The sequence below is a fragment of the Mesoplodon mirus genome (genome assembly GCF_964341445.2).
Source record: "Mesoplodon mirus genome assembly, chromosome: 1".
Classification (NCBI taxonomy): domain Eukaryota; kingdom Metazoa; phylum Chordata; class Mammalia; order Artiodactyla; family Ziphiidae; genus Mesoplodon; species Mesoplodon mirus.
Window position 1 is genome coordinate 71,645,504 of NC_138976.1, and position 20,227 is coordinate 71,665,730.

The 20,227-nt window shown below is 43.6% G+C and overlaps 1 protein-coding gene across 1 annotated transcript in view; it reads right to left on the reverse strand.

The window, feature by feature from the left end:
• Positions 1-20,227, reverse strand: part of RCL1 (RNA terminal phosphate cyclase like 1) — a 54,560-nt gene that overhangs the window by 22,043 nt on the left and 12,290 nt on the right. Inside the window, exons 2-5 of the mRNA XM_082618169.1 lie at positions 17,647-17,718; positions 14,482-14,657; positions 8,858-8,932; positions 7,794-7,918 (exon numbers count right to left, since the gene is read on the reverse strand). Coding sequence (XP_082474295.1) covers positions 7,794-7,918; positions 8,858-8,932; positions 14,482-14,657; positions 17,647-17,718 — 448 coding nt within the window. The remainder of the gene's footprint in view (positions 1-7,793; positions 7,919-8,857; positions 8,933-14,481; positions 14,658-17,646; positions 17,719-20,227) is intronic.

Genomic DNA, 20,227 nt, shown 5'->3' on the forward strand with positions numbered 1-20,227 from the left:
ATACTAGAATTCAGGCAGTGGAGTAAGGAAGGAAAGGGACTTTAAAGCCGGCTGCATCCCAGAGTCATTATGAAGCTATCTGGCTTGGCGTGGAGGCCCTACCATGATTGGCTAAGGGTTCTAGAATCAGATTATCTGTGTTAAGTGTCAGCTCCAGCAAACTGCATCATTCTGGGACTAATGTGCTATTCTTGGTGCCTCCACCTCTTCATCAGTAAGAAAAGGATAATCATAATACTCTCCTCACAGGGTCTGGAGGCTCAAATGAAGTAATGCACGTAAAGTGCTCAGCGGTGCCTGGTGTGTGGTCGGAGCCCAGTGGATGTCAACAATTGCTTTTCCTACTGATAGTCCAAAATTCAAATCCCAAAGCAGAGGTTCTTTCCTCTCAGGAGTAAGAGACCTTCCTTGAGAATCTAATGAAAGCTATGAACCCTCTCTCAAGGAACACGTGAACACATAATTTTGCAGACAATTTTGGGGGGTGGTGAATGTCCTGAAGGCCATTTATGAGTACCACGCTGAGAACTCATATCCAAGAAACACAAGTTCATGGCTACAGCCCACATGGAACTCCTGCCCTTCACACTCCCTGGTGTTACAAGTCAGAGAAAGCTAAGGGGTGTGTGTGTGTGTGTGTGTGTGTGTGTGTGTGTGTGTGTACAAAGAAAGAGACTGATTCTCTAAGTACCTTCCCTATAGTTAGAGAAAGGAAACCAGATTGTCCAACAAATTCTACCTCACGCCCCCCTTCTGCCTCTACTCCAGCTTCTTCACTTAACTCTTATGTACCCAGTCATGAGCTACTGGGACAGCAACACAAAACTAAAACACAGTGTTCCTTTCTCTCTCAGGCAGGGGAAGAATGAGAGTGGGTGGCAGTAAATAAAAGGCAACCGCACTGTCCAGTCACAGCTGCTGGCAGGAACAACACCAGCTCCCTCCAAGTCCCTGGCCAATCAGTCAGAGAGACAGAGAGTTGCACTCTGCTGTGGTGGGTGGGCTGGGGGGTGGAAGGGGGCAGCGGGGAGCCCAGTTAAAACCACAAACACACACCGGAGAGCGGGGCTAGTTCTCCCAGCTCGAGCCCTCCTATGGGGAATACAACCTCCAAGCTCAGCCCAACCGTTAACCGGCCTTGCAAGTAACAAACCACAAAACCAGCTAAAGCTTTTTCCAAAGGCAGATCTTTTTTCCCAGGCTCCAAAGCTGGCCAAGAAGGTGATCTCAATTCAAACCCACATTCCTTTGAGGTGTTCGAGAAACAGGCAGCTTTGCAGACCAGTGGCTGGAACATTTGGTTTGCAGACAGGGATCTAGGCAAGGGTGCTGTGTCAACTCTCCTGGGGAGTTCAGAGGAAGGCTCTAGAGTCGGGGCTGTAACGGGCAGGGTTCAGGTGTCCTACCCCAGCCTCAAGGAAGGTGAGGGGCTTGGGACCTCACCGGCATCCTTCTGGCTCAGAGTCTACACAGGGAAGGCTCGAAGACCACCAGAGAGAAGCCGGGGAGGAACAATGTTGCACCCCAGGTGCCCGGGGCACAACAGCTCTTTCAGCTTTTATGTAAAACACTGTACAACCCCGTTTCCTGCCGTCTTCATCAAAGGCTTCAAGACTCTCACAAGGCTTCTGCACCCGGTACAGCGAGTACAGGTGCGATCCCACTGTAACTGCCTCTGTGAAACCCATGTTGTTACCACAGGACTGTGGTAAACAAACAGAGCACATGCTGGAAATCACATTTCCAAACTAGAGAGAATGGATTCCAAGCAGAGTTCACTGCCACGACATAGCATTGAGGAAACAAATCTCAAGAGAAAAAACAAACTGAAATAGTCCTGAGTGTGTGTAGGACTCCGTGTACAAGGCTATTAACCCATTAACCGCAGCATTTTTGGCAACAGTGAAAAACAGAAGACACCCCAATGGCCAACAACAGGGTTTAATTTGGAATTCTTTACATAGTGAAATACAATGTTAATGAGAATGAGGTTGAGCTATAAGTAACTGACATGGGTCAAGCAGAACAGGCATATTTAAAAAAAAAAAAAACCCACCTACTCACATCACATTTCCATTTCTCTATAACCTGTTTCTACCTCCTCTGAATCAGAGAACCTGAGAGTTGAACATCACCTTGGGACATCAATGGAAGTATCCATCAACCTGGGGGCTCCCCAGGACAGGAACCATTTCTCCCCCATTCTCTCCTCATACACACAGGTCTTGATCCATAATCCATGGAAGAAGCTTTGTTATAAATTCCTCTGTTCTTGATGATGCCTACAAAGAACTTCAGGTAGCACCCCAAGTTTGATCTTTTATCTCATCAATGGCTCTCTCTGCCCTGTGGCTATGCCACGCCCCCATACCATGCCCTCACCACTCACTGTTCAATCTACTCAAGGCCTCTGAAAAGTTAGTCCACTCCATACTTCTTTTCCTCCAAGAAGGACCACCCCAAAACCTCCTGAGAAATACAAAACTTGACTTTAAGCCCCTATCACCCCAAGAAGCATACATCCTGGTCCACCCCACTCTGTCAAATTCCCACCAGGAAAGCCACACCCAACGCCATTCAGCCCCCACCCCACCCCACCTCTAACACTTGCCCTCACCCAGACCTTGTTGGCACCTAGAATTCTACCACTCTTAATATCTGAAACCCCAAAACACAGTTCCCTAATTTCTTGTTCTTCTACACAGTACACATATCTACTTCCATTAAACCTGCTAAGGATTCCAAACCCACGACCAGGTGCTTTCTCCAGGCTGGCGAGCCGCTGCTGCATTACTCAGTAAGGAGTGCACTGGCCGTCACTCCAATGCCACGCTCACCAATACGCCCTCTAACCCGTCCTTCTGCATAACCCACTCACCCTGTCAATCCACACCCAGCCCTGGATGAAAATGGCCCCCTTGCCTCCTCTACTTCTCTTTCTAGGCTGCCAACTGCTGCTGGACCCACGGCCACGCAGCTGGCACCATGATAACATTTCACTTCAGCTGAGCCCTTATTGAAGTCCCACAGCCTTTTTCTTATCTTTAGTTACTATGTCCCTATGGGCACCCCACCCCCCATAGTGGCCCCTATGCCACTGTGACAGCACATCTTTACCACCCCGTTACATTCCCTTATCATACCCGTGCTGATGCCCTTATCCTAGAACCCACCCTAACTCAGTAAAATTGAAAACCCCTCCCACTGGCTTCCAATTATCGTCAGACTGCTCCATCCTTACCATCCCGCCATTTTCAATCCATCCCCTCTCAAACAGTAATAAAAATAACAGCAGCCACAACTTACCAAGCACTTACTTATATACCACCCCAGTGTCTTGTACCATATGTCTATTACCTCATTTAACCTTCTTTACAGCGCCACAGAGTAGTCGTAAGCGGGCCCAATGATAAATGCGTCAACCAAGACTTGGGGCCAAACATCTCCACCAGTGAGTGGCAAAGCCAGTTAGAATCCACATCTGTGTGACTCTAGTACCTGTGCTTTAATCACCTTGTTACCTTGCTTTATCAGTCTCCCTCTCTCATATATAAATCTACTTTGCCCAAGCTACAAATATACTCAAATCATCACCAACCTTTCTGTTAAAAAGGAAGGGAATCTTCTCAATTCTCTTCCTCAAGTTACCACCTTATCTTTCCTTCTATTCTCTTTCTTGTCAAGGTTTTTGAAAGAGTGGCCTCTGCTCTTCACCCTTTCCCTCCATCACCCTGTAACCTAGAACTGGTTATCTGGCCTCTGCCTCTACCACCCTCTGGAAAGAGCTCCCAGGGTTATCAGTAGCAGCCTGCTGTGAGTCCCTCAGCTTGCTCCCCATCCTAATGCTGACTCCTCTGAGCCCTTCCAAGGCGCTGACCTGGGTGGGCTTCCAAGAAGCTACATTTTCTTTTTTACCTCTTTTTAGAAAAAAACGATTTGTAATTTATTCATAAACAAAGAGTTAACATCCCTGATATACACAGACTTTCCCTCACCAACTTCCCTTCATCAGTTTGTACAGGAAAAGCAGAATAAATGCTTGTCTCTACCAGTTTTCAAAAGAATGAGTTGATTTCCAAGTGTGATGAATAAAGGTTTATTTTTTTTTAAGTATCATAATAAATTTGTGGATGTAAACTTATTTAATGTGTTTCAATCGACTGTAATTGTTCCTATTGGTGGTTGGATTGTCCCACCTTTGGCTAGTAGGAGCCTCTTCAAGTTGGCTTCTGTGCCTAGTTGACGTGACTCTAGTAGCCTGTGACAGCTTCCTTGATTTCTGCGAATTTTGCTAGATATTGTCAAATTCTTAACCATAGGGGTTATACTGTCTGACCTTCCCACCAGCCTTTCAACAGAATATGATGTCAAACTTTAGTTTTTTACCAGTCGGATTAGTGAGAGATGGTACCTCAGTGTAGTTTAAAATTTTTTTTTAATTTTTATGTATTTTTTAAAAATTAAATATAGTTATTTGATTTCCTTACTCTCCTCTCAACTCTGATTCTCCCTAGTCTTCCTTCCTGGGAGCACTTATTTTGCTTTTGCTTTCAAGTCTTAGTGATCTCTCACGGTTCCACCCTCCTGCCTGCCTTCTACATGGTACCTGACTCCAAACCTTTCATTTCTAGCTCTCCTGGCCCCTCAGTTACAGTTCTACATTCCTAACTTCTAATAAGTCCTTTCTAGACTTATCCACTTACCTACCTGGAACCACCAAACCCAACATGAATAAAACTAAACTTATCTTCACCGCCACCCCAAACATTTGTAGCTTCTATCTGAACAAATATGTCTTTTCAGGTGCATAAGTGAGAAACATCAAAGTCACACTCAAGGATTCCCTGTTCCTCTAGCACAGACCCAGGTGATCGCTGCATCCTATCCATCCTGCCTCTAGGGCCTCCATAAACTAGCAGCCCTCACCTGTCCCCCAGCCACTACCCTCACCAGCTCTCTTTAGGGCATGATAATTCCCCACTATCTTTGCCTCTAAGTGATTGCCATCAGGTGATTAGGTGGTTTTTTTGTTTGTTTTTTTGTTTGTTTTTAACTTGTACCTACCAAAATTTCTACAACGAGCCAAAAATAGCCAAAAGTTCTTTCGGTACCACCAGAGTTATCTGCTTGATGTGCCAATTCTCTCTCCAAAAGAAAATTACTGACTCTGAATGAAGGTCGACTCCTCGGCACAGCCTCCCACCTTTACAGGCTCCTGCCCCAACTTTCTGTCCCATCTTCTACTACCAAATACCCTTGACTGACCTGCATTCAGGCCACACCACGTTGCCTGCCACTCCCCAGAACCACTGTGCACTGCTCCCTCCACACAGGCCCACATTTCTGCCTGAAGAACTCCGCCTTCTTTGCCCCACTTTACAAGCCTTTATTCTTCAAGGCTCAGTCCAAATGCCCTATCCTCCCTATAGGAAAAAGCAGAGGTTAAAAGCCTGGGCTTTTAACAGAGACAGGGTTCAAATCCCAGCTCTACCATTACTAGCAATGTGACGTGGGAGCAAATTCCTTCTGAAGCCTCAGTTTCCCCATCTACAAAACAGGATGTAAGAGAATTCAAACTCACTTTGAGGCTTAAGAATAAAGTATATAGGGCCTCCCTGGTGGCGCAGTGGTTGAGAGTCCGCCTGCCGATGCAGGGGATACGGGTTCGTGCCCCGGTCTGGGAGGATCCCATATGCCGCGGAGCGGCTGGGCCCGTGAGCCATGGCCGCTGAGCCTGCGCATCCGGAGCCTGTGCTCCGCAACGGGAGAGGCCACAACAGTGAGAGGCCCGCGTACGGAAAAAAAAAAAAAAAAAAAGAATAAAGTATATAAAATATAAATGTATTAAACTCCACAATCAAAAGACATAGAGTGGCTGAATGGATAAAACAAGATCCAACTATATGCTGTCCACAAGAGACTCACTTTTGATATAAGGACATAAATAGGCTGAAAGTGAAGGCAAAGAAAAAGATATTCCATGCAAATGGTAACCAAAAGAGAGCAGGGGTGACTATACTTATATCAAACAAAATAGACTTTAAGCCAAAAAAGGCTTCAAAGTCACTAGAGACAAAGGTTATTATATAATAAAAGGGTCAGTTGAACCAGAAGATATAACAGTTATAAATATATGCACTCAACATCGGACCACCTAAATACATAAAGCAAACATCCACAAATCTAAATGGAGATATAGACAGCAATGCAATAATAATAAGAGACTTCAGTACTCCACTTTCAATAATGGATAGAACAACCAATGGTTGTCTGAAATTCATATATATGATTAATACCCAAATATAAGACACTCATACAACTTAGTAGCAAAATAAACAAACAACCCAATTTAAAAATGGGCAAAAGACCTGAATAGACATTTCTCCCAAAAAGACACACAAATGGCCAACAGGAACATGGAAAGGTACTCAACAATCACTAATCACCAGGGAACTACAAATCAAAACCATACTGAGATATCATCTCACCCCATTAGAATGGCTATTATCAAAAAATAAATAAATAAATAACAGGTGTTGGTGAGAAAAGGGAATCCTTGTATACTGTTAGTGGGAAGATAGGTTAGTGTAGCTACTATGGAAAACAGTATGGCGATTCCTTGAGAAATTAAAAATAGAACTAACCATCTGATCCAGCAATCCCATTTCTGGATGTATATCTAAAGGAATTGAAATCGGGATCTCAAAGAAATATACACACATTTCCATACTCTTTTCAGCAGTATTCACAGTAGCCAAGGCATGAAAGCAACCTACATGTCCATTGACAAACAAATGGATAAAGAAAATGTGATATTTGCATGCAATGGAATATTATTCAGCCTTAAAAAAGGAAATGCTGTCCTTTGTGACAACATGGGTGAACCTGGAAGACATTATGCTAAATGAAATAAACCAGACAAAGAAGAACAAATACTACATGATCCCATTTATATGAGGAACCTAAGTAAGTCCTAGAGACCTACTGTACACTGTAATGCCTGTATTCTATACTTAAAATTTTGCTAGAAGGGTAGATCTTATGTTAAGTGTTCTTATCACAAAACAATTAAAATTTTAAAAATGTAAAATAATAAAGAGGGTGAAAAGAAACTTTTGGAGGTGATAGGTATGTTTATGGCACTGATCATGTTGATGGTTTCACAGGTATATATGTATCTCCAAACATCAAGTTGTACACATTAAATAAATACAGCTTTTTTTATGTCAATCACACCTCAATAAAGTGGTTTTTAAAAAATAAATAAAAATAAATTAAGTATATAAATTATCATAGTGCACACAGAGTAAGCACTTAATAAATGGCAGATGTTATTATTATTCATTCCTCTCACATCTTCCAGACAAATTTGCTACTCTTTACTCTTAGCTCCCTCAACCCACTGCACATCATCTATATCACTTTACACAGTATAGCAGAATTATGTGTTTGTATATGTTTCCTTCACCAGACAATGAGCTCTTCTAAGGGAGGAACTGCGATGCATTGGTGGCCCCCAAATCGAAGCCCTCAGGATAGTGTCACATACACTGGAGCTGTTTGCTTAAGTGTTAACTAAAAAAATAAATGAATCAATCAGTCAATCTAGTTATGGTGAGGCAGGTAATAAAATATCCTATCTCAGCCAATAATTATAAATTAATTGTTAAGACTTTTCCAAGATTGTTGTCTAAAATGTAAATAACCCTGGGAAGAAGTAAATTGTTATGAGTTATTCTTATCTTAGGGAGGCAAGAAAAAAATAAGAAATCTGAAGCAAATGCAAAGGATACGCCATTCCTCTGATACGTTTGATCTTTCCTGGATCTGTGAGCTGAATGGGCTTCAGGACCTTCCTTACAGGACATGAGAAAAACACTTCGCCTCCTCCTCCAGGGAGCATTCCCCGTCGCACAATCTGCACCAAGTGAGAAAGAAGAGGTGAGGGTTCAGTAGAGTGGATGACACCCAACCTGGCTGGTTTACACCAAGAATGAAAACCACCATTAGAAAGCAGCAAGCTCTTTCATACACAACTTGTCAGTCCCTTCAAGATGAACAGCACCTGATGTTAGCTCCATGGGGGCATGTGCTAAGCAAGGAGACCATGTGGTATGTCAGAAAGAGCAGTGGACACAGAGCCTGCATGGCCCAGTCAAAGCCAGACAGGTCACTTCACCACCAGAACCTGTTTGTTCAACCTTAAAATGAGGGACTGGCCTAGTTCATCAGCTTATCCCACTTCTTAACCATCAGGAACCCTTTTCTCCTCCTCTGGAATTAACTGATCTATCAAAACTCTACATTATTAAATAAAAATGAAGTCATTTTCCTTGTTTAAAAACATCATTTAAAAAAACAGAGATGCTAAACAGCTTAAGATATCCGGTGTTATCACACTGGGTTGATGTAATTCCCTTAAATAGCAAACATGCTTAAATTACTTTGACTAAGTTTTGAAAGTAATGTACTAAAAATTCTCAGGGACATTCAGGTTGGGAGGCTCTGGACACAAATTAAGATAAATGATCTAGATCAGAGAGGCAGCATGGTCAGAATCCTGGCTCTACTATTTATTAGCTGAGTTGTTATGAGCCAAGGAGTTAATACATGTAGAATGCTTACAATATTGCCTACCATGAAATAAGTGCAGTATAACTGCTGGCTACTCCTGTCATTACTAAAGGGCCCCTTTCAGCTCAAAGTCTGCAATGTTTGGTTCATGAATCCTGTGGGTCATCTAATAAATGGCGACTGCAAATGTGCCACACACACGTGAGGCATATAGCTCTTCCAATGAGTTGGTAAGAAAATCTTTCACACTGATATATACCACTAACAATTTGTACATTCTTACCTTTAGCTCAAACGATTCACCATCAATCCCAAACTGTTTCAATAGAGGGAGCGCTGTTGCCTTAAGAACATCAACCTGTAGAATTATTTCAGAAAAAAAAAGCTTAGTTAAACCTTGAGAGATGGAAAGAAGAAAGAGCCCGCGAAGCAGGTGAAGGCTTAGCCTCCAGGTAGATGAAGCAGTCTAGTAAAGAGAAAAGAGGCTGGCTTACAACTGAGGGTGTGGGCCGGCTCTGCTCCCGAGTACAGACTGTGACTTTATAAGCCACGGGCTCCTGTGGGCCCCTTTTCCACATTTACAATATCATACACCTACCTTATGAGTCATCGTGAGCATCACGTGCATCAGGCAAAAAGCACCAAGAAACTGCTGGGCTCATACAGAAAACAGAGACCTATGCTCAGTCTTAATAGGTATAAACACTATGCAAGAAAATCACCTGTTTTAGTATTCTATTTCCAACATGACTGTTTAATGTTTAGAGCTGGTGGCACTCGAGACTAAAGCAAACCAAATGAACTATTCAACCTAACAGTCCTACCTAAGAATCCTGCTGACACCCACCACAAAGGCATTTAAAGGTGGTGATTCTACAAGGCAGTGAGGGCCTCGGGGGAAGGACAGCCTCAAACTGCACAAAGCGACACAAACCCCAAAGTGCAATGACAGCATCCACAGTTGATGACAAGACAGTGCCAAGTGTAACTGTTATCCCCTCCTCAATCAAAACTCCTTCCTTGTTCATTTGTGGATTGCTCATAGAGGATAAGGTGACATTCAAATCAATGGCAACTCGCCAAAGAACAGCAATCCCTTGCTTGTTTCCAATGGAAAAAGAGATGTTTCTCGGCCCTGCGGGGGCTGACTCTATAGCAGGAGGCGCTGAGGGCACAAGAGGCACAAGCAGAGGCTGCAGGGAAAAGCCCTAATCCTGGCCCAGGCTCGGTCTCCAGTGAGCTGCGTGGCCTCAAACAAGAAAATCTCAACTGTCTAAATTTCCTTGTCTCTAAGGTAAGGAGCTCAGCCTGCCTGTCTCTGAGTTGCTACCAACTCTAACGTGCTAAGAGTCAATAGACGATACTCCAGCAAGGCTTTACGGCAGAGAATGCGCCCCAGCTAAATATTCTCATATCAGAAAATTAACCAGAGGTAGCAATGACCTATGAAGCCTGGGAACATGTTCAGCATGGATCAGGTGGGGCAGAAGCAGTTACCGGGAAAATTCATTAAAGATGAGCTCATTTCAATTAAATATTAAAGCTACACACATCCACAAACTTAAAATATGCATTTGGGATTGCCAGAACCAAGATGAATCAGCCTAGGCTAGTGTTAAGGGCAGCTGGGGAGAAGGCCAAGCCAGATTCTGGAAAACGTGAGGGCTGCAAGAATGCAGGGCACTCCTGCCCACATGACTCCTGGAACTAGGCAGCCTCCAGCTCTCCTGGGGAAGAGAAGCGCAAGAGAACAGAATATCCCTTCAGGTCATCCTAGTTACACCTGGAGTTATAAAGGATGAGGTCAAATCACTGAGGGTCAGCCAGGAGCCCAAGTGTAACTCCAGATGCGGTCCTGTCTCCTAAGTCACTCTCCATCTGACGTGGAAGGCAGGCAACTCGGTTCGGTGTGACAAAGGCTGGAAAGGCAGCTGTGGGCTGAAGCCCCACCCTGCCTCTTACCAGCTCTGAGACCTGGACATTACCTCCCCAAGGCCTTGGCTTCCTGCTGTATAAAGAGGGGCTGGACTGGACAAGTTCCACAGCCTCCCCTGGCTCCACACACTGGTTCTAGCAGGGGGAGGGTGGTCTGTAGGTTTCGCTTAACGGAAACTAAGCTGTGACTCTGTGCTCAGAGAGGAAAGGCAGAAGTCTGACCCAAGTAGCACCTCAGGGCAAAGGTGTCACCCTTACAGTCCAGCCAGTCAATCAACAGGTAGAAATATGATCAGACTGCACCAAATAGAAAAAGGGAAGCGACCTGCTCTTCAGTTCCCTTGTCTGAAACAGTGATAAGAACACCCACCTCACCTCACAAATCAAGTAAATATGGATACAGACGTAAGTACACCTAGAACAGTGCCCAGCACACAGTAGACTTCTTTGCCCTTTCAGGACAGTACTGAAAAAGAATGGACTCTTCACACACCAATTGGCCAGCTGTTGGCACCAGTAAATATCTACGGGGGGCTCTAATGTCAAATCACCGAGATTCAAAGGAGACCTCCTAGAAGTTTTCTTCTCAAAATTTCTCCCCATTTCCTATCTTTTTGCCTCCAAGGAAAAATGTCCCTACCCCTTTATATGGCACATCCCACTGCTGCCGCTTTCAACTCTCATCCTCGTTGGATGTCTACAGAGCTACCCTTATCAAATCCCCCTACCCTTTTTTTTTTTTTTTTTTTGCAGTACGCGGGCCTCTCACTGTTGCGGCCTCTCCCGTTGTGGAGCACAGGCTCCGGACACGCAGGCTCAGTGGCCATGGCTCACAGGCCCAGCCACTCCGCGGCATGTGGGATCCTCCCGGACCGGGGCACGAACCCATGTCCCCTGCATCAGCAGGCAGACTCTCAACCACTGCGCCACCAGGGAAGCCCCCCACTACCCTTTTTATTTCAACTCTTTCCTTCTCCATTACACCTTCGCCTCGGCCTGCAAACAAGTTCAAGTTTTGTTCGTTTAAAAATTCCCAACCTCAGCTCTTAAGGAATCATCCTATCTAACTTCTGGAAGAATCTCCTAACCTTCCATGGTTCTATTTCCTACTCATTCTGAACCTGTGCCTGCCCTTGCATTCCAATGGCAGTGCTCTCTCAAAGGTCAATAAAACTTCTCGCTGCCGAATCTCCCTGCCCAATTCCCACTCAGCTCCTACAAGGACTGACTCTTGGATCATCCCTGGCTTCTCAGAATTCAACTCCTGCTTGGCTTCTCCAAATACTTCTATCTCCACGGTCACTGTCTGCAGCTCCTCTTCCCCCAACTCACACCTTACACACTCATTCCTCTTCTTTATTATTCTCAGTCCCTGGAACCATGGGGCCAAAATTCTACTGCCCACAGAGGCCAGAAAGGGAAGTTAAATGAATGGTGAGGTCAGCTAAGACCTGTATCCAACTGAAGATCTCATGCCTCACCCAAAGAGGGCAGGTGCTACTCAGCTCCAACAGACGGCTGTGGTGGAGAAACAGCCATCCAGTGCTGCCACACCAACCTACGAGCATGTAAACTCTGGGGTTTCACACGTGAGCAACCAATTCAGATACGCACACCACCACCACTACCGGCGCACTGCACAGGCCACAGGAAAAACACCTGTCAGAGGGACGGAGCCGAAAAGCCGCCAGGGTCCAGCCTCGGCACTGGTCAACCTCGGTCTCCTAGGGAGTGAAGTTTCAGTAGGTAAGATCCTGATGACCTATCTCTGAGGCTCCAGACAATAATTTCCAACTTTCAACTGGACATCCCCTAGGGATGTCCCCCCAATATCTCAGGAAACAGGACCAAGATCAAACACATCATCCATCACCCCACCACAATCTTCCTCTTTCTAATCACTATCCTTCAAGTCAACCAGGACAGAAATCATGGAGTTATTTATGACCCCTTCCTCCTATCCCATCTCCAATTAGTTATATAGTTATGAAGTCCCTCCCTCCACACTGCCCTTCATATCTGTCCCTACCCTTCCACTTCCCTCTGCATAATGTTCAAATTAGTGGACACCTCTGCAATTCATCCTTCTCTCAACCTCCATAGTTATCTTCCTAAAACCAGGACTGACTCTGGGGCTTCCCTTCCTCCAGAAAGCCCTCCCTAGCCCTCAGCACTTTGCTTGTGCTTCTACCAGAGCCCAGAGGTATTCAGCCTTGTGGCCTCCCTAGCTGTGTTCACAGCTGTCCACCCCATGAGGCCATGTTCCCTACGGGCAGAACTCATCGTATTCATCCTTGTGTGCAGACAGTAGATGTGGACATAAGCTGATGGGGAAACCACACGTTAAAGAGAAAGTTCAAAATGAAGAAGCCACAGGTTGAAGAAGTTACTCTTTATCCGGGATTAGATGTATTTATTTTATCCTGGGCTGGAGCCAGGTACTAACCAAGGTCATTTTAGTCATGCAGCTAGCAAAAGCAGAAAGTCCTGTGGCATGTGAAAACAAACAAACAAACAAAGTTTTTTAATACTCTGCAAAAAAAAAGAATTAAGTACCCTTTCTAGGGAATTCATCAATTAATCTTTGTCACTGTTAATATGTAAATTTTAATACTGCCAGTGATAAAAGCTTTTAAGATCACTGGCAATTACAGAAAGAGAACAAAACTGGGACACACAGTGCCAGCGTCTCCTGTCTGCTTCAGGGCCTTTTCCCAACATTCAAGGCACCTTCCCCTTCCCATCCCAATCGGAAATGGTAGAGATCTCCTCTCATACTTTTAACTGAAGGACCCATTTCCTAGAATCTTCTGGAAAAAAACAATCATTTGAAATTACTTGAAAATTCTCAACAGTTTATGCAACATTCCTACACAGCTAAGAATTTCAGATCTTGCACTGTACTCAGGATCCTGAGAAGAGTTTATGCACCTGAATTCAAGAATTGGGGAATAATTCTCTTAATGCCTAAGAACATATTAACTGTGTTTATACCCTAGTCAGTGTCCTGGTAAATACCAGCAGTCCCCACTTTGGGGCTAACTGCACCACCTAATTGGACTTCCCTGGTCAGGGAAGCCACACACTTTACATTCTGCCTCAGAAGCCACCCCTTCAGTGGCCTTGGTCCAATGTCTGCAGAGGTGAAGATAAGTGTCCTCAGTCGGAACTTCACATCATGGCCCTCAGCTTGAAGATAGCTTCTCTGAACAGCAGAGCAGCCGAAGGGAGGGATCGTTGCCCCACTACGAGAGGCCTAAGGCAGGCCTGCTCTAATCAGTCAATCTCCCTCACCTTCTGCTTCACCCTCCCACACACATACAAAACAAACTCATCCCAGACTGGCATTAAGACAGCTGTGGTAGCCACAATGACTGCTCTATCTGTATATTAAGCTATCCTCCCTACACAGGCAGGAAAATTAGCATGCTTAATAAGAAGTGTGCCGGTGCCCCAAAACTAGCAACGCTCATATATACCTTCCCTGCCCTTTTTCTACACCTGCAGACTCTTCTCAGAAGAAGGAAGTCCTAAAGTGTATGGCTGAAGCCTGAGTCCAGATCATACTGCAGCAATGCCAAGGAGATGTTATTCTCGGCCTAAAATGTTGGTCTGCTGCCTTCCAACCTCAACCATCACACGACCTTTTGAAAACTCCACTCTCATGCACTTCAGCCAACAGAGTCGTATTTCATGTCAACCACGATGAGACGGCAAGCATCTGTTCTGAAGGTTCTGAGACATGACAATGAAAGGCACCTTGACGAACATTAACCATCGTGACTGAATGTGGTGATTATGAGTCTTGGCTCCTCTCCCTCCTGGAGTGATCAACCTCTAAATTTCTAGGTAAATAACAAAACAAACACTCTCTACAATACACCTGTGCATTATCAGGAACTGGTTTCTCAAAAGTTGGGTTGTGACAAGAGACAAATAAAACTCACATCTTGGTGTGGCCTCATTACTCACCGAAGGGTCCACCTGGTCATTGGTCACTCCTCGCAGAACTATTCTCAGCGGGTGCTTCATAAATGGAGCCAGGCAGAGAAGACTTTCCAGATAATACCCAATGCTGCGAAGGATGCTGCAGTCATGTTCCACAGAACCACCATACAAGAGGCCAGGCTGATAATATAAGGTGGTTCCTTACACCGGAGAAAAGAAAGTCAGCAGGAAAAAAACTTAGTGTCACAAAGGCAACAAAGGCAGTAAGTCCCAAGGGGAAAGTCTGGCAAGGGCATCCAAGAGAGTTCAAAATGCCATTCCTAAGAGTCCACATACTTCACTCCAAAAGCTGACTCATTACTGTCAAGCCCCTGTAACAATAATAAACTGTGAGTGTAATTTAATAAACAGTAATAAATTAAACCCCTCCCTGAGCCATCTGAACTGCCAAAGCCGTGGCAGGGATCCTAACAGGCACCCTAGTCTCCCAACAGCACACTCTCAGACTGTGCTGATGTGGGGTTTACAAGTGATGTTCTGAAATCATCATGCTGGCAATCAGCTTCTTCTAGGCCCGGGAAATGAATTTCCCCATATACCACACTCACCAAACAAGGTATCTAGAGAAGGCAAGTACTTTATGGCACTTATTTCCATTAATAGTAGCTATTTTAATTTAACAGTAACAAATGGAAATGGCTAAAATTATTGAACAGCTTTAGTGGAAACTCTTTGTTATCTTTATTTATTCTTTCAAATATTCACATCATCTAAAAAGTTTCTTACTAGGTTTACATATTAGAGGAAGAACCAAATAAAATAGATGATTCAGGGAGAATGAATAAGTGAACACAGTATTTTTGATGCTAATAATCTTTGGCCAATGTCTTCTGGCACAACTTACCAATAAAGAAATTTAACATCAGAGGAAGGAACTATGTTCAGTCACCAAAAGAAAAGCAGCTCTGGGCTTCCCTGGTGACGCAGTGGTTAAGAATCTGCCTACCAATGCAGGGGACACGGGTTCAAGCCCTGGTCCTGGTCCTGGTCCCATATGTCGTGGAGCAACTAAGCCCGTGTGCCACATCTACTGAGCCTTCACTTTAGAGCCCGTGAGCCACAACTATTGAGCCTGTGTGCCACAACTACTGAAGCCCGTGCGCCTAGAGCCTGTGCTCCACAACAAGAGAAACCACTGCAATGAGAAGCCCACGCACCACAATGAAGACTAGCCCCCGCTCACTGCAACTAGAGAAAGCCTGCGCGCAGCAACGAAGACCCAACACAGCCAAATATAAATAAAATTAATTAATTAAAAATAAATAAAAAGAACTAAAAAGACATTTTTTAAAAATCCCTACATTCTTTAAAAAAAAATAAAAGCAGCTCTTGGGAGTTTCATTAAAAAAATATAGGTTTTACTATATTAAAAACCAAAATCCCAACCATAACAATCAGAATCATATTCTGATCAAAGTGGGAAAAACTCTACATCAGTTATTCTAAATACTATTAAAGTCACAAAACAATCTTTCTTTTAGGTCAAAAATCTCTCCTCCCTCCCCCCAGAAAAGACTCTATAACCACTAAACTCTGCAAATCTGTTATGCCTGCAAATTAACCAAATGATAAACTGACCAGATGATCAGAATGAAGGCTTCCCGGGGTGGGGGGAGCGGGGACAGACACATGAGGTGGAAAGAAGCAGGATCATGTAAATGTCTTACTTCTCAACCTAAGTTGCAGATATGACCAGAAAAGAATAGAATTACCTGCTCCCTGAATCACCAATAAAAATAGCTGAAAAAAATCCCCAGCAATTTCAAAGTAAACGAGCCAAGGAAGACTAAGGGAATCATAGTTTGCAAAGGGCATCTGATGTTTTATGCCTGAAACCTGCTACAGATCAACAAGTCCCGTGGCCACTTATGAAGCCAAGCTTGTCTTCTTTCTTAAGAGAGCCAACACACAGAAAAGTTCAGTTTCCTTTGTTGAATATATGAACAAAGGCACATAGTAAATGGAACCAAAGGGTGCTTGCCATGATCGTCTTATGATGTAGATAAAAGAGTTTCTAGGGGGCTTCCCTGGTGGCACAGTGGTTAAGAATCCGCCTGCCAATGCAGGGGACATGGGATTGAACCCTGGTCCGGGAACATCCCACATGCTGTGGAGCAACTAAGCCCATGAGCCACAACTACTGAGTCCGTGTGCCACAACTACTGAAGCCCACGCACCTAGAGCCCCTGCTCCACAACAAGAGAAGCCACCACAATGAGAAGCCCGCACGCCACAACGAAGAGTAGCCGCTGCTCGCCACAACTAAAGAAAGCCCACGTGCAGCAACGAAGCCCAATGCAGCCATAAATTAATTAATTAATTTTATTTTTTAAAAAAAGAGTTTCCAACAGCAAAAAAACAAAAACAAAAACAAAAAACCACTCAGACAAAAAACTAGAAACAACCTAAATGTTTATCAGTAGGGAACAGCTAAATAAGTTATCATGCTTCCATACGGTAGAATACAATATAAGGCCCACTGAAATACTGAGATGGACCTGCATGTGACTGGCAAGAAAATTCCGAGACATCTGTGCTAATGAAAAAAACTGGCTGCAGAACAACATGAAGAGCATGACCCTGTTGATGGTTTGACATACAAAAGTGCCCACGTAAGCAAATGCACATAAAGGAGACCAGGACACAGTCCCCACACTGTGACCACGGCTGCCCCTGGGAGAGAGAATGGAAGAGGAAACAGGGTGAAGGGATTTTTCACATTTTTTGCATATACTTGTAAAAACTTACTTTAAAAGACACACACAAAAAAAATTCAGCACATACAACTACCTCAGACAGTTTGTTGGAAGATTTTATTGTGACAACATAAGTTAAATGGACATTGAAAAGTTGTATATAAATGTTAGGTATAAAATTTTTTATTGTTTAAAAAGAAGAGGTGCTCGTCTGTTGATCTGAAATTTTCACTCTTCTAACTTACTTAAATCAAGTGTATTCTCCTTAAATTGGCAGATTTCACATACCATCTCCAGACAATTGTATCACAGATAGGAAACTGGGTCTTTCCATCCAAATACAATATTTATACCATCAAAAACAGTGAATAACAGAGGAATATTTAAGTATTACATATAGGTGCTTTCAGGAATGGGAAGAAAAGAAGCTCACCTGTTTGGTTTATTTCAATTCGAGAACCATTAGTTATTTTGTCCAACAGCCTTATGAAGCTGGCTTCAAAATCTGTGGGGAGAAAAGAAAACAGATTGGCCTCATGCTAGGTCACCATTTCCAGAGTACATCCCATTCAAGTACTGCAGTGTGGGGTAGGTTACTTCCTGCATCATACCTGGGTTCTTCTCAGGACCTGGGTGGCTCACTGGCTAAGGAATCTGAAGCAGTTGAGAAGCACTGACTAGCACATATGTGTTTAGTAGAACTATTAGAAACAACTCAGTTTTCGTATTCCACCAAAAAATAGCAATTCTACCAGCAATCTAATGGGATATTAATTTTAGCAGAATAACACCCATCTGTCCTTCTGACCTCAGGAGTGTGTGCCAAATAAGGGAGAAAGAACAGAAAGTAGGAAAGAGTTTTAAACTCAAATTCTTACTTGCCGCAGAACACCTGACAAGGAAAATTAAATCGAGGACCACCCTTCAGTCTCAGAGGCAGTAAGAGGTTACCGTCTCTCCCATTCAACAAAGCATCCCTGGCTCCTCTCCTCTATCGTTTACTGATCTAGAAGCTAATCAGTTCAGTTTTTAATTTTATTACAAAGGTGCCTGAATATACAGTATTACTGCCACCTTTTTAATGCATGAAAAAAGACTGGAAGAAAAAATACAAAATGTTAATAAATAGGTTTCTCTTCATAGTAGGATATTATATGAATTTAGTCTTCTTGTTTAAATTTTAATGTGTAAATTTGCTTCAATTACTTTTATGAATAAATTGTTATGAAGAATATAAAAGCTGGTTATTCTTTACAAGGTGGAGGAGGGTAGATTTTAAATGTGAAATATGGGAAGAGGTAGAGTGAAGACTCAGGATTAAACGTCCTCTTTACACACACACACACACACACACACACACACACACACACACACACACACACGCTTCAGCTTCAACCTCCCTCCCATGAACAGGGACAAGGAAGACCAAGTCTTCTGCACTGAAGGCATGGTGACTGCCTGACGCTTTCAGGCAGCTCCTACTCCTACAATAGACTAGCAGAGTTTGAGAGCACAGACCTTAGAAGTCACCTAAACTGATCCCAAAGGGTGAAGCAGATCGACTAAGCAATTCCCATCTACCTGTTCAGTTACTTAACACTGTCCCATAACTCCTGTCATAGCAGATTCTGCAATCTGTACAAAGAGCACTGGGCCAGAAGTCAGAGAAACTCCCTTAAGTCCTTAAACAAGGCATAATGGCTAATAACAGCAGCTGTGTATTAATGCTTACCTATGTAATCCTTATAACCAGTAAGCAGGAAGCGTTTCCCATTTTACAGAAGGCTGAGGCCCAAGAATGCCCTCTAGCTTGCCCTGGTTAAACAACTGGCAAGTGGCAGAGCCAGGATTTGAACCCAAGCCTGCCCTTCTCCAAAGTCCATGCTCTGAACCATACCATACTCAGTTTAATCCCTCAGAGTCGACCTCCTCCTCTAGAAAATCATGGTACCTTTCAACTGTAGGCAGTGATTTAACAGAAGGACCCTGCAGATGATTTAATAAGTTCCCAGTCTACATTTATTTTTAACGAAATTAGAACAGAATAAACAATATCAGAGTTACATAGTAAGGGTGCTGTTTATGAAATTCTAGTCTCAGTTCTACATATAGTTGTATGTGTATTAGGTTGTGGTATAAGTAGCAACACAAAAGTTCAAAAGTAACTCAACTACAAAATCGAACTAGAAATTATTTCTATGGTCTTTTTATATAGAATATTCTGTTTTCAAAAAGTAGGCATGATCTACATAACACAATGTCACTTTCTACTTATGTTTACAGAAAATGCAAGGTATTCTGCACAAAAAAGGAAAACCCTTGATTTGCTCAAGCTTTCACAGTGCCTAAATGGGAGAGAGGAACAAGCATTTATGAATAAAGCCCAAGATTATCAACTCCATAGCTTTTACAGATTAGGAAAGAAAAGAAAACAAAATGACTTTAGAAGTAGTTTTTTTCTGCTGTTTTTTTTTTTTTTTTTTTTTTTTTTGTAGTCCACAGGGGCTCTTGAGCATGAACACAATTAAAAATGCCCAGCAGGGCTTCCCTGGTGGCGCAGTGGTTGAGAGTCCGCCTGCCGATGCAGGGGACACGGGTTCGTGCCCCGGTCCGGGAGGATCCCACATGCCGCGGAGCGGCTGGGTCTGTGAGCCATGGCCGCTGAGCCTGCATGTCCGGAGGCTGTGCTCCACAACGGGAGACGCCACAACAGTGAGAGGCCCGCATACCGAAAAAAAAAAAAAAAAAAAAAAAAAAAAAACCAAAAATGCCCAGCAGAGGAACATGAGTAGGAAGAGAATGGGCACCTAAAGAGACCTCCAGGCAGGACCATCCCCTGGTCACAGTAAACAGGTGCTTCAGAAGCAGTACTTCAAAGAACCAACCCAGAGCTAGTTCCAGAATCCTGGTAACAGTGAAGATATAGCTGCATCACCTGGTATGAAAAAGATCTCAAGTTCACCTAATAATAGTCAGACTGAAGTCTCAAACTTCACTAAGACAAGATGTATAAG